This window comes from Anolis carolinensis, unplaced genomic scaffold (genome assembly GCF_035594765.1).
Source record: "Anolis carolinensis isolate JA03-04 unplaced genomic scaffold, rAnoCar3.1.pri scaffold_8, whole genome shotgun sequence".
Taxonomy (NCBI): domain Eukaryota; kingdom Metazoa; phylum Chordata; class Lepidosauria; order Squamata; family Dactyloidae; genus Anolis; species Anolis carolinensis.
This window is the reverse complement of record NW_026943819.1, coordinates 29,215,070-29,230,530: the sequence shown is the minus strand read 5'-3', so window position 1 is coordinate 29,230,530 and position 15,461 is coordinate 29,215,070. Positions and strand designations below refer to the sequence as shown.

The following is a 15,461-nucleotide window of genomic DNA, read 5'->3' as shown; positions in this document are numbered from 1 at the left end:
AGAAGGAGACAGAAGGCCTGATCCTTGCAGCCCAGGAGCAAGACATCAGGACAAAGGCAATTAATAATAATAATAATAATAATAATAATAATAATAATAATAGAAGACCTGGCTCTGGCTCACGAATGGGACCCTGAAGAAGGAGACAGAAGGCCTGATCCTTGCAGCCCAGGAGCAAGACATCAGGACAAAGGCAATTAATAATAATAATAATAATAATAATAATAATAATAGAAGACCTGTCTCTGGCTCACGAATGGGACCCTGAAGAAGGAGACAGAAGGCCTGATCCTTGCAGCCCAGGAGCAAGACATCAGGACAAAGGCAATTAATAATAATAATAATAATAATAATAATAATAATAATAATAATAGTAGTAATAATAGAAGACCTGGCTCTGGCTCACGAATGGGACCCTGAAGAAGGAGACAGAAGGCCTGATCCTTGCAGCCCAGGAGCAAGACATCAGGACAAAGGCAAATAAGGCCAAGATCGAAAATCAGCTGATGACCCAAAATGCAGACTGTGCAAGGAAACGACAAAACCATGGATCATATCCTCAGCTGCTGTAAGAAAATCACACAGACAGACTACAAACAGAGGCACAACTATGTGGCCCAAATGATCCATTGGAACTTATGCCACAAATACCACCTCCCAGCAGGAAAGAACTGGTGGGATCACAAACCTGCAAAAGTATTGGAAAATGAGCACGCAAAGATACTGTGGGACTTCTGAATCCAGACTGACAAAGTTCTGGAACACAACACACCAGACATCACAGTTGTGGGGGAAAAAAGGTTTGGATCATTGACGTTGCCATCCCAGGTGACGAAAAACAACAGGAAAAACTCAGCCGCTCTCAGGACCTCAAGATTGAACTTCAAAGACTCTGGCAGAAACCAGTGCAGGTGGTCCCGGTGGTGATGGGCACACTGGGTGTCGTGCCAAAAGATCTCAGCCGGCATTTGGAAACAATACACATTGACAAAATTACGATCTGCCAACTGCAAAAGGCCACCCTGCTGGGATCTGCACGCATCATCCGAAAATACATCACACAGTCCTAGACACTTGGGAAGGGTTCGACTTGTGATTTTGTGAAACGAAATGCAGCATGTCTAGTTTGTTTGCTGTGTCATACAATAAAATAATAATAATTATTATTATTTATCACCCACTTCTCCTTGAATGATTGGTTTGGTAACATCTGTCAGTCACACTGATAGAAAACCATGATATCCATATCTAAGAAATTACCCAAATTACTTTTTCTGTCAAATGTATAACACGATGTTTTGGTGCTTAATTTGTAAAATCATAACCTATTTTGATGTTTAATAGGCTTTTCCTTGATCTCTCCTTATTATCCAACATGTTTGCTTATCCAACGTTCTGCCAGTCCGTTTATGTTGGATAAGTGAGACTCTACTGTATAACTTGGGGGAATGTTTGTAATGTTTTTTGGGACTTACTGAATCCTGACTGAGAGCCTACTATGCTTGTCTCCTTGCACCATTGAAGAAGATGCATGAATTGAATGCAAAGAACTTTATGTGAGTTTCGTTGCTTCAGATGGACTGAATTATTTTGAAGCTGGAGGTTTCGTGTTTTTGAAGCTGCTTGTTTAATTTTCTCCTTGACTCTGCTACTTAAGAGTAAATTTTGATTTTTTTCCCCATTTTCCTGGCTTGTTATTTTTGCTCATTGTGGATGCACAAAAGGGCCGGATAAGTCTGGACAGGACTTGCACGCAGTTTGTTTCTCAACAAACCTGTAACAGGACAGGCTCATCCGTGGCAGGCTTTGCATCCTTTTCCCCATAGGAAAGCAGATAATATAAGATTGTAAATGGGTTATATAGCTGTGTGGAAGGGCCTTGAGTCTACACTGCCATATAATCCAGTTAAAATCAGATAATCTGTATTTTATAGGCAGTGTGGAAGAGGCCTAAGTGAGGCCTAACTCTGCCTGTCCCCTGGGCTGAGTGGGTTGCTAGGAGACCAAGTGGGCATAGTTTAGCGTTCTAACTGGCAGCAATTGGATAAAACACAATTATTCCTCTCCCTCTATTTAGGACTTTATTTTTCTTTTCTTTTTGTTGTATGAACGTAGAGGCATGGGTGAGGGGTTGTGCTGCCAAGTTTAGTGTTTCTGGGATGTGTAGTTTTGTTGTTTTGTCCTAGGCCGTAATTTCATTACCCTTTTATATATAGATATAGATATAGATATAGATAATATTAATATTAATATTATTATATATTATATATTATATATTATATATTATATGATATAATAATAATATATAATAATAGAATGATATTTTATATATATATATAATATCATTCTATTATTATTCTATTGTTATTGTAGTACAGTAGAGTCTCGCTTATCCAACGTAAATGGGCCGGCAGAATGTTGGATAAGCGAATATGTTGGATAATAAGGAGGCATTAAGGAAAAGCCTATTAAACATCAAATTAGGTTATGACTTTGCAAATTAAGCACCAAAACATCCTATTATACAACAAATTTGGCAGAAAAAGTAGTTCAATAGGCAGTAATGCTATGTAGTAATTACTGTATTTATGAATTTAGCACCAAAATATCACGATATATTGAAAAAATTGACTACAAAAATGCGTTGGATAATCCAGAATGTTGGATAAACGAGTGTTGGATAAGTGAGACTCTACTGTATATATATATATATAATATCATTCTATTATTATTCTATTGTTATTGTAGTATATTATTACTATTATATTATTATTATATTATTCATTATTCATGACTACATTGAAAGTAGAACAGAGAGAAATCAGCGTGGAAACTGCAAGAGGTACCATAGATGGTTGTACATGAAAATAAGGGTAGTAAATAGTTTTTGATTTATTGAATACAGTTATATATTAGAATTATACATTTTTGGTTTGTTAAACTATACATATTGCGAAATTATGGGTTTTTTTTTTTCCTCGAAGTGACACACCACCCAAGTGAATTTTGACACACCAAGCGCATAATTGATGTGGGATGTGGGATACGGGCTGGGCTTGCCTCTGTTCTGTCTCGTTCGTTCGTTCGTTCGTTCGTTCATGCGCTCTGTGGCTCGCTCTCAGTGTGCCGCAGGGAGGCCGTTGCCAGGCCCCGCGGCCTCTCTGGAGCCTTCCCCGGTTGCCCGCGTGAGCACCCTTGGTGTGCGCCGTTCGTTGTCGTTGTCGTCGCTTGCCACAAAAGGGATCATGAGCTCTCGCTGAGCGCCCGGCAGCCGGCACTCCGCCTTGGCAACGGCGCAGAGAGAGGTAGGCACTGACCGCTGGCTGACCGATGGGCCGCAGCATCCTTTTTTTGGGGGGGGGGGGGTTGGCAGGACAATGCAATTAGGGGAGACGTGGCAGCGCATTCTCCATGGCACTCCCCTGCTTTCATAATGCATCTGTGTGTGAGAGTGGAGCACCGCTGCAAAGGGCCTGGGGCCGAAAGCAAGGTGGCGAGAGTGGCGAGCATGGCGAGAGCCGCGGCTAATGGACGCTCCCCGGCTTAAAACCTTCCACTTAGAGATGGTTTATTGAATTCCCCTTCTGGGTCACTTCACCCTTGCAATATGCCTCTGAGGGCTTAGACGGAGGGTGGCCCTCGCTGTCTCTGGCCCAAATCTCTTGCCGCTCCTGGCACCAGACCCATGCGCCGCGCTCGCCACGGGCGGGGAGGGATTCGTCGGCTTGGAATATCACGATTTGTGTTGGGATAGCCTTTTTTATGTTTTTGTAGTGTTTATTTATGTTTAACACCGGTCGTGCTTCTGTGAACCGCCCCGAATCCCCTTGGGGAGATGGTGGCGGGGTATAAATAAAATTATTATTATTTTATTATGACACAGCAAACAAAATAGATATGCTGGATTTCGTATCACAAAATCACAAGTCGGACACTTCCCAAGTGTCTAGGACTGTGCGATGTATTATTATTATTATTATTATTATTATTATTATTATTATTATTATTATTATTATTTTATTATGACACAGCAAACAAAATAGATATGCTGGATTTCGTATCACAAAATCACAAGTCGGACACTTCCCAAGTGTCTAGGACTGTGCGATGTATTATTATTATTATTATTATTATTATTATTATTATTATTTTATTATGACACAGCAAAAAAAATAGATATGCTGGTTTTCGTATCACAAAATCACAAGTCGGACACTTCCCAAGTGTCTAGGACTGTGCGATGTATTATTATTATTATTATTATTATTATTATTATTATTATTATTATTATTTTATTATGACACAGCAAAAAAAATAGATATGCTGGTTTTCGTATCACAAAATAACAAGTCAAACACTTCCCAAGTGTCTAGGACTGTGTGATGATGATGATGATGATGATGATGATGATGATAATAATAATAATAATAATAATTGTATGTCACATCAAACAAGATAGATATGCTGGATTTCATATCACAAAATCACAAGTCGGACACTTCCCAAGTGTCTAGGACTGTGTGATGTATTTTTGGATGATGCGTGCAGATCCCAGCAGGGTGGCCTTTTGCAGTTGGCAGATCGTAATTTTGTCAATGTCTGTTGTTTCCAAATGCCAGCTGAGATCTTTTGGCACTTTTGCAGGTTTGCCTTTGTCCTGATGTCTTGCTCCTGGGCTGCAAGGATCAGGCCTTCCGTCTCCTTCTTCAGGGTCCCATTCGTGAGCCAGAGTCAGGTCTTCTATTATTATTATTATTATTATTATTATTATTATTATTATTATTAATGGCCTTTGTCCTGATGTCTTGCTCCTGGGCTGCAAGGATCAGGCCTTGTTTCTCCTTCTTCAGGGTCCCATTCGTGAGCCAGATCCAGGTCTTCTATTATTATTATTATTATTATTATTATTATTATTATTATTATTATTAATTGCCTTTGTCCTGATGTCTTGCTCCTGGGCTGCAAGGATCAGGCCTTCTGTCTCCTTCTTCAGGGTCCCATTCGTGAGCCAGAGCCAGGTCTTCTCTTTATCAGCTTTTCCTTCAATTTTGTCAAGGAACTTCCCATGCCATGTTTTGTTGTGCCAGCTGTCAGCTCTAGTTTGTAGTGCGGTTTTCTTGTACTGGTTTTTTGTCTGCTGTGCTTTGAGGAGTTTCTGATTTTTGACTTCAATCAAAGCAAGTTCTTCACTTTGCTTTCCATCTTCTGCCAGGGCATGTTCTTCTCCTTTGACTGCTTGTTTGACTTGTAAGAGTCCTCTGCCCCCTGATCTTCTAGGCAGATATAGCCGGTCAACATCACTGCGAGGGTGCAGGGAATGATGAATGGTCATGAGTTTTCTTGTTTTTCTGTCCAAATTGTTCAGTTTCACCTGTGTCCAATTTATAATGCCAGCAGTAGATCTTATGACAGGTATGGCCCAGGTGTTTATGGCCTTGATGGTGTTGCCTCCATTGAGCTTGCTTTTGAGAATTTTTCTGACCCTTTGTGTGTATTCTTTGCTGACCACAGTCTTCACATGTTCATGCTTGATGTTGTCCAGCTGTAATATGCCCAGATATTTATAGGCCTCTGGCTGGTGACACTTTATCATTTGGCCATTAGGCATATTTATGCCCTCACTTTCAATGATTTTTTCCTTTCTTCAATGCCACTGTCGTACATTTGTGCAAACCAAACTCCATGCTGATATCAGTGCTAAAAATTCAGACAGTGTTAGTCAGAGACTGTATTTCAGTTTCCATTTTCACATACAGCTTCAGGTCATCCATGTACATCAGATGTGAAATTTTGTGAGATTTCTTAGATGTTTGATAGCCGAGATTGGTTTATTATTATTATTATTATTATTATTATTATTATCAACACAACGACATTGTATGGCACAGCAAACAAGATAGATATGCTGGATTTCGTTTCGCAAAACCACAAGTCGAACACTTCCCAAGTGTCTAGGACTGTGTGATGTATTTTCTGATGATGTGTGCAGATCCCAGTAGGGTGGCCTTTTGCAGTTGGCAGATGGTGATTTTGTCAATGTCTATTGTTTCCAAATGCCGGCTGAGATCTTTTGGCACAGCACCCAGTGTGCCCATCACCACCGGGACCACCTGCACTGGTTTCTGCCAGAGTCTTTGAAGTTCAATCTTGAGGTCCTGAGAGCGGCTGAGTTTTTCCTGTTGTTTTTCATCTATGCGACTGTCACCTGGGATGGCAACATCAATGATCCAAACCTTGTTCTTTTCCACAACTGTGATGTCTGGTGTGTTGTGTTCCAGAACTTTGTCAGTCTGGATTCGGAAGTCCCACAGTATCTTTGCGTGCTCATTCTCCAATACTTTTGCAGGTTTGTGATCCCACCAGTTCTTTACTGCTGGCAGGTGGGACTTGAGGCATAAGTTCCAATGAATCATTTGGGCCACATAGTTGGGCCTCTGTTTGTAGTCTGTCTGTGCGATTTTCTTACAGCAGCTGAGGATATGATCCATGGTTTCGTCGGTTTCCTTGCACAGTCTGCATTTTGGGTCATCAGCTGATTATTATTATTATTATTATTATTATTATTATTATTATTATTATTATTATTGTTGGATTCACGGCCAGAAGGCAGAGGCCTCCCATCCTGACCGCAGCCCAGCAACCTTGTGGAATGGGGAGTCCCTCCCAACTTGCTGGCTTGAAAGCTTTTTTGGGTCTGGGATTGCATGCGCATTGCTGCCACTTTGCTTTCCTTTTGCAGGAGAAGAACTTCCACAGCCCGGAAGGATGTGGCGGGCCAGGTGAACAGGTAAGTCGACCCTGCTTCTTGGAGGAAGGGCCTGATCCCAAAGGGAGGAAGCAGACAGGGCTCTCCGTCTCCCGCAAGCCCACCCCCCAACCCCAGCACTCCCACCACAGGCGAGGCATGAATTTTTCATGCGCCCATCGCACCGCATTAGCACCAGCTCACTGGGCCCCTCATGGGGTAGGAAGGCCAAGCCAGGAGGGGTTTTGCACCGAATAATAATAATTTTATTTTTATACCCCGCCTCCATCTCATTTTTTAAAAAATATATATATATATTGTCTGTATTCACCTGGCCCTGGCCCCACTGTCATGAGTCCCTTTGGGAAGATTTATTTATTTCGTGTCAAAAGCATTGCATTTATTTATTATTAGCTGTGCCCGGCCACGCGTTGCTGTGGCGAAGTCTGGTGGTATGGAAATAAAATATTGAATTGGTGGTAGTTAAGGTAAAGGGTAAAGGTTTTCTCCTGACATTAAGTCCAGTTGTGTCCGACTGCACACTGAAGTGGATTATATGGCAGTGTGGAGTCAAAATAATCCAGTTCAAAGGTGATAATATAAGATTATAAATGGGTAATATAGCTGTGTGGAAGGGCCTTGAGTCTACACTGCCATATAATCCAGTTCAAATCTGATAATTTGTATTTTATAGGCCTAAGTGAGGTCTAACTCTGCCTGTCCCCTGGACTGAGTGGGTTGCTAGGAGACCAAGTGGATGGAGCTTAGCCGTTTTACTGGCAGCAATTGGATAAAAACAATTCTTCCTCTCCCTCTAATTAGGACTTTATTTTTATTTTGTTTTTGTTGTATGAACGTAGAGGCATGGATGAGGGGTTGTGCTGCCAAGTTTAGTGTTTCTGGGATGTGTAGTTTTGTCGTTTCGTCCTGGGCCGAAATTTCATTACCCTTTTATATATATAGATGCAGTGCTTTTGACACGAAATAAATAAATCTCACCGAAGGGACTCGGGGCGGTGGGGCCAGGGCCAGGTGAATACAGACAATATGAAAAACACAACAATATAAAAACAAATCAATAAAACATATCAAAGACACATTTATAGCATTTTGTGTCTCCTACGTTGGGGCCGGAGGAGGAAAACAAGTACGCAGGCACCTCCTTCCATCCCTCCCTCCAACAGCCACTTCATCACATTGAAACAGGGAAGCGTGGAGCTCAGTCTTACTCAGTTTTTAAATGAAACGGATGACGAAGGGTGTGGACCTTGGGAAACTATAACTCCCAGGACCGCATAGTAGGGAGCTTTGATATTTAAAGTGGTGTGCAAGGGCATTCATTCCATAGTGTAAATGCACCAAGAGAAGGGTATGGGCCTTGGAAAATTATGACTCCCAGATCTATACAGCACGGAGACATGGCATAACAACAACAACAACAACAGGGCTTGTGCTGAGTCACGGGTTGGCTTTGGGAAAGAGCTAGAAGGCCTTTGCTCTGCATTCATGCCCGCCTTTGAAGCACAACAAACAGGAAGAAAACACCAGCAATCCCGAGAGTGTTTGTTTGTGGTGCTGCAGAAAGTGATGGAGTTGTTGCAGTGGCCGGCAAAACACGGGTTTCCCGTTGTTGTTGTTTTCTTTTGCAAGACAGTCTACTATATGTATATACGAAACCTGTTGGAAAGAGCAGGGAGGATTGAGGTTGGGGGGGGGGGGGGGGGAGGTATGCTTCTAAGGAAGGTGGCAATTCTCCGGAAGGGGATACTTGGATGGATGAAATACAGTAGAGCAGGGTCCCCAAAATACAGCCCGCGGGCCACATGCGGCCCATCGAAGCCATTTATCCGGCCCCCACGGCACAAAGGCAAAAGGGGGTCAGGCTAAATGGCCCAACCCTTATTATTATTATTATTATTATTATTATTATTATTATTATTATTATTATTATTATTATTATCATCAACACAACGACGTTGTATGGCACAGCAAACAAGATAGATATGCTGGATTTCGTTTCGCAAAACCACAAGTCAAACACTTCCCAAGTGTCTAGGACTGTGTGATGTATTTTCGGATGATGAGTGCAGATCCCAGTAGGGTGGCCTTTTGCAGTTGGCAGATGGTGATTTTGTCAATGTCTATTGTTTCCAAATGCCGGCTGAGATCTTTTGGCACAGCATCCACAGATCCAAAGATCTTTTGGCACAGATCTTTTGGCACATCACCACCGGGACCACCTGTACTGGTTTCTGCCAGAGTCTTTGAAGTTCAATCTTGAGGTCCTGAGAGCGGCTGAGTTTTTCCTGTTGTTTGAGGCTGGGAGGCCATCTGTCAGGAGTGCTTTGGTTGCGCTTTTGGTGCACAAAGGCAGAAGGGGGTTGGGCTAAATGGCCCAAGGGCTCTCTTCAAATCCCCTTTATTAATATTGTCATTATTATTATTATTATTATTATTATTTTATGACACAGCAAACAAGATAGACATGCTGGATTTCGTATCACAAAATCACAAGTCGATTATAATAATTATTATTATTATTATTATTATTATTATTATTATTATTATTATTATTATTTTATTATGACACAGCAAACAAGATAGATATGCTGGATTTCGTATCACAAAATCACAAGTCGAACACTTCCCAAGTGTCTAGGACTGTGTGATGTATATTATTATTATTATTATTATTATTATTATTATTATTATTATTATTATTATTATGACACAGCAAACAAGATAGACATGCTGGATTTCGTTTCACAAAATCACAAGTCGAACATTCCCAAGTGTCTAGGACTCTGTGATGTATTTTCGGATGATGCGCGCATATCCCAGCAGGGTGGCCTTTTGCAGTTGGCAGATCATAATTTTGTCAATGTCTATTGTTTCCAAATGCCGGCTGAGATCTTTTGGCACGGCACCCAGTGTGCCCATCACCACCGGGACCACCTGTACTGGTTTCTGCCAGAGTCTTTGCAGTTCAATCTTGAGGTCCTGATAGCGGCTGAGTTTTTCCTGTTGTTTTTCATCAATGCGACTGTCACCTGGGATGGCAACATCAATGATCCAAACCGTTTTATTTTTCACAACTGTGAGGTCTGGTGTTGGTGTTGGTGTTGTTGTTGTTGTTGTTGTTGTTGTTGTTGTTGTTGTTAACATTGAGGCTGGGTGGCCATCTGTCAAGGGTGCTTTGCTTGTGCCTTTGGTTCACAAAGGCAGAAGAGTTTTGGGCTAAATGGTCCAAGGGCTCTCTTCCAAACCTCTTTATTATTATTATTATTATTATTATTATTATTATTATTATTATTATTGTTAACATTGAGGCTGGTAGGCCATCTGTCAAGGGTGCTTTGCTTGTGCCTTTGGTGCACAAAGGCAGAAGAGTTTTGGGCTAAATGGCCCAAGGGTTCTCTTACAAACCTCTTTATTATTCTTATTATTATTATTATTATTATTATTATTATTATTATTATTAACATTGAGGCTGGGAGGCCATCTTTCAGGAGTGCTTTGCTTGTGCCTTTACTGCACAAAGGCAGAAGAGTTTTGGACTAAATGGCCCAAGGGTTCTCTTCCAACCCTCTTTATTATTATTATTATTATTATTATTATTATTATTATTAACATTGAGGTTGGGAGGCCATCTTTCAGGAGTGCTTTGCTTGTGCCTTTGGTGCACAAAGGCAGAAGAGTTTTGGGCTAAATGGCCCAAGGGTTCTCTTCCAAACCTCTTTATTATTATTATTATTATTATTATTATTATTATTATACCTCACAACCTCTGAGGATGCCTGCCATAGATGTGGGCGAAACGTCAGGAGAGAATGCTTCTGGAACATGGCCACACAGCCCGAAAGACATACAACAACCCTGTGATCCCGGCCATGAAAGCCTTTGACAACAAATAATAACATATTGAACAGTACAATAAATGATAATATACACTCAGCTCTGAAAACTTGTCCAAACAGGTTCTGCAGCAGCAGAACAGAAACAGTATCAAATCAGTCCCCAGGTCTTTGCAGGCTCAGCCAATCGGCTTCATGCACTTCATTTTCCAGTTAATACACACAGTCAGCACAGGGCCTTTGCAAACCATGACAAAAGGCAGACTGCGTTGGATAATACAGAACGTTTGATAAGCAGAGGTTGGATAAGCGAGACTCTACTGTACAAGATGCTGAAACAAAGGGTCAAATATTCCAAACAGTTGTGTATAACGGCAGTGGGAGATTTCGGCCACCCTGGTATTTATTTGTTGGAAGCCGCGCTTTCTGCCAAGAACAAGGGTCCGACGCATTCCAGTTTCCCTGGACAAAAGGTGGACAGAAGCAGCAAAGGGTCAACTATTTTGGAGACGGTCCCAGGCCAAAGAGATGAACCGGTCAGTGGGGTGCGGCCACGCTCTTTGGGGACTTGCAGGGAACGGGAGAGGCAGGTGCAGTCAGGCAGGAGCTCAAGGAAGCCGGGCTTAGTCGGGATAGGAAATGCTGGGTGGAATCTAAATCATATAGGAAATCATTATACATTTCTAAATGTATATTTCGTGACTGCGCTCCAAGTTGCTCTCTAGGCTTCAGAATAAGATTGTGGCACCCGTTCCGCATAACTCCCTTGCATTGAAGGAGGAGGAGGAAATTTGTAAAATAGGGAAATCACTATTCTATACTATACCATTCTATAGTATATCATGCTATACTATTCTGTACTATACCATTCTTTACTATCCTGTACTGTACCGCTCTATAGTATACCATTCTATATTATATTATATTATATTATATTATATTATACCCTATATTATATTATACTGTATCATTCTGTACTGTACTATACTATTTTATATTATACAATACCATTCTATAGTATACCATTCTATATTATATTATACTGTATCATTCTATACTGTACTATACTATTTTATACTATACAATACAATTCTATAGTATACTATTCTGTATTATATTATACTGTATCATCATTGTTCTATACTGTACTATACCATTTTATACTATACGACACAATTCTATAGTATATTACACTGTATCATTCTATACTGTACTATACTATTTTATACTATATAATCCCATTCTATAGTATACCATTCTATATTATATTAGACTGTATCATTCTGTACTGTACTATACTATTTTATACTATATAATCCCATTCTATAGTATACCATTCTATATTATATTATACTGTATCATTCTGTACTGTACTATACTATTTTATACTATACAATTCCATTCTATAGTATACCATTCTATACTATATTATACTATATCATTCTATACTGTACTACACCATTTTATACCATACTATACTATACCATTCTATACTACACCACACCATACTAAATTATACTATACCATTCTGTACTATACTATTCTATACTGTGCTATTCTATACTATTCTATACCATACTATTCTATTCTATACCGTACTATACTATATTATAGTGCACCATTCTATACTATACCATACCATACTAAATTATACGATACCATTCTGTACTATACTATTCTATACCATACCATACTATTCTATTCTATACTGTACTATACTATATTATAGTGCACCATTCTATACTTACCATACCATACTAAATTATACGATACCATTCTGTACTATACTATTCTATACCATACCATACTATTCTATTCTATACCGTACTATACTATATTATAGTGCACCATTCTATACTATACCATACCATACTAAATTATACTATACCATTCTGTACTATACTATTCTATACTGTGCTATTCTATACTATTCTATACCATACTATTCTATTCTATACCGTACTATACTATATTATAGTGCACCATTCTATACTATACCATACCATACTAAATTATACGATACCATTCTGTACTATACTATTCTATACCATACTGTACTATACTATATTATAGTGCACCATTCTATACTATACCATACCATACTAAAATTATACTATACCATTCTGTACTATACTATTCTATACCATACCATACTATTCTATTCTATACTGTACTATACTATATTATAGTGCACCATTCTATACTATACCATACCATACTAAATTATACTATGCCATTCTGTACTATACTATTCTATACTGTGCTATTCTGTACTATTCTATACCGTACTATTCTATTCTATACTGTACTATACTATATTATAGTGCACCATTCTATACTATACCATACCATACTAAATTATACTATACCATTCTGTACTATACTATTCTATACTGTGCTATTCTATACTATTCTATACCATACTATTCTATTCTATACCGTACTATACTATATTATAGTGCACCATTCTATACTATACCATACCATACTAAATTATACGATACCATTCTGTACTATACTATTCTATACCATACTGTACTATACTATATTATAGTGCACCATTCTATACTATACCATACCATACTAAATTATACTATACCATTCTGTACTATACTATTCTATACCATACCATACTATTCTATTCTATACTGTACTATACTATATTATAGTGCACCATTCTATACTATACCATACCATACTAAATTATACTATGCCATTCTGTACTATACTATTCTATACTGTGCTATTCTGTACTATTCTATACCGTACTATTCTATTCTATACTGTACTATACTATATTATAGTGCACCATTCTATACTATACCATACCATACTAAATTATACTATACCATTCTGTACTATACTATTCTATACTGTGCTATTCTATACTATTCTATACCATACTATTCTATTCTATACCGTACTATACTATATTATAGTGCACCATTCTATACTATACCATACCATACTAAATTATACGATACCATTCTGTACTATACTATTCTATACCATACTGTACTATACTATATTATAGTGCACCATTCTATACTATACCATACCATACTAAATTATACTATACCATTCTGTACTATACTATTCTATACCATACCATACTATTCTATTCTATACTGTACTATACTATATTATAGTGCACCATTCTATACTATACCATACCATACTAAATTATACTATGCCATTCTGTACTATACTATTCTATACTGTGCTATTCTGTACTATTCTATACCGTACTATTCTATTCTATACTGTACTATACTATATTATAGTGCACCATTCTATACTATACCATACCATACTAAATTATACTGTACCATTCTTTAGGATACTAGACCATTCTGTACTATACTATTTTATACTATGCTAACCTATACGACACCATGCTATTCTATTCTATACTGTTCTATACTATGCTCTAAAAATCCAGCCACTCTCAATGGGAAGCCCATTTTGCACCCCAAGCCCTCCTTCCCTGTCCTTTGTTGGGGGTCATTTTAAAAAGGCAATTTTTATTTTATTTTTTGCTTTTTTGAACGAATAAAGCGTCAACAACACCCGTCACGGTCAGTTCAGCAGATCAGAAGCTTCTAGTGCCAGCAGCAGAGCTGTTGAGCTTCAGCAATTCCAGGAACAGAGTCGAGCCGGAACAAAAGTTATAAAACTCCCTCCATTCAAAGAACTACATCATAATAACACTAGGGAACAACATTTGAAAAATGATCTGTTCCTGGTTTGAAAGTGTTATTTCCTGTTTAGTTGTGCGACTCTTACTTTGAAAGTCGTTGTCATACTCCAGGAACTTTGTTTTTGTGACACGCACGATGTCGGATTGGTTAAGACTCGAAGATTGAAAAACTACCACAAAATGTGCTGATGAAAGATGTCCCTCTCACAGAAACAAAGCTTTTGCAATTTAATACACTTTCCCCATGTTTTTATGATAAAAACAATTAGGAAATGGTATTTATAACCCAGGAACAAAAATCGTGTGATATAGTATAATAATATTAATATTAATATTAATATTATTAATAATAATAATAATAATAATAATAATGCCTCAAGTCCAGCAGCAAAGAACTGGTGGGATCACAAACCTGCAAAAGTATTGGAAAATGAGCAGGCAAAGATACTGTGGGACTTCCGAATCCAGACTGACAAAGTTCTGGAACACAACACACCAGACATCACAGTTGTGGGAAAGAAAAAGGTTTGGATCATTGATGTTGCCATCCCAGGTGACAGTCGCATTGACGAAAAACAACAGGAAAAACTCAGCCGCTATCAGGACCTCAAGACTGAACTTCAAAGACTCTGGCAGAAACCAGTGCAGGTGGTCCCGGTGGTGATGGGCACACTGGGTGCCGTGCCAAAAGATCTCAGCCGGCATTTGGAAACAATAGACATTGACAAAATTACGATTTGCCAACTGCAAAAGGCCACCCTACTGGGATCTGCGCGCATAATCCGAAAATACATCACACAGTCCTAGACACTTGTGAAGTGTTCGACTTGTGATTTTGTGATATGAAATCCAGCATATCTGTCTTGTTTGCTGTGTCATAATAATAATAATAAAATAATAATAATAATAATAATAATGCATCTCTCTCATCTCCTTTGCATAGGATTTGGTGACGGAGACGGAGCTTCGGCAGGATACTGAATGGAAAAGCTACAGAAGGTAATTCCTGGACCCGGAAAACAACCATTGACTTGCATGTCTTTTGAGATTGCAATCCTTCCATTGCATCTATCCACACTGAAGGGTTAATGCAGTTTGGAACTTTAGTTGCAATGAGATCCCTGGGAGTTGTAGTTTTGCAAGGTCTCGATCCACACCCAAC

General features: G+C 38.9%; 1 protein-coding gene across 1 annotated transcript in view; it reads left to right on the top strand.

The window, feature by feature from the left end:
* Positions 1–3,029: 3,029 nt before the first annotated feature.
* Positions 3,030–15,461, top strand: part of dmtn (dematin actin binding protein) — a 31,402-nt gene continuing 18,970 nt past the window's right edge. Inside the window, exons 1-3 of the mRNA XM_062961243.1 lie at positions 3,030–3,305; positions 6,740–6,787; positions 15,243–15,298. Of these exons, the coding sequence (XP_062817313.1) occupies positions 15,281–15,298 (18 nt within the window). The 5' untranslated portion in view covers positions 3,030–3,305; positions 6,740–6,787; positions 15,243–15,280. The remainder of the gene's footprint in view (positions 3,306–6,739; positions 6,788–15,242; positions 15,299–15,461) is intronic.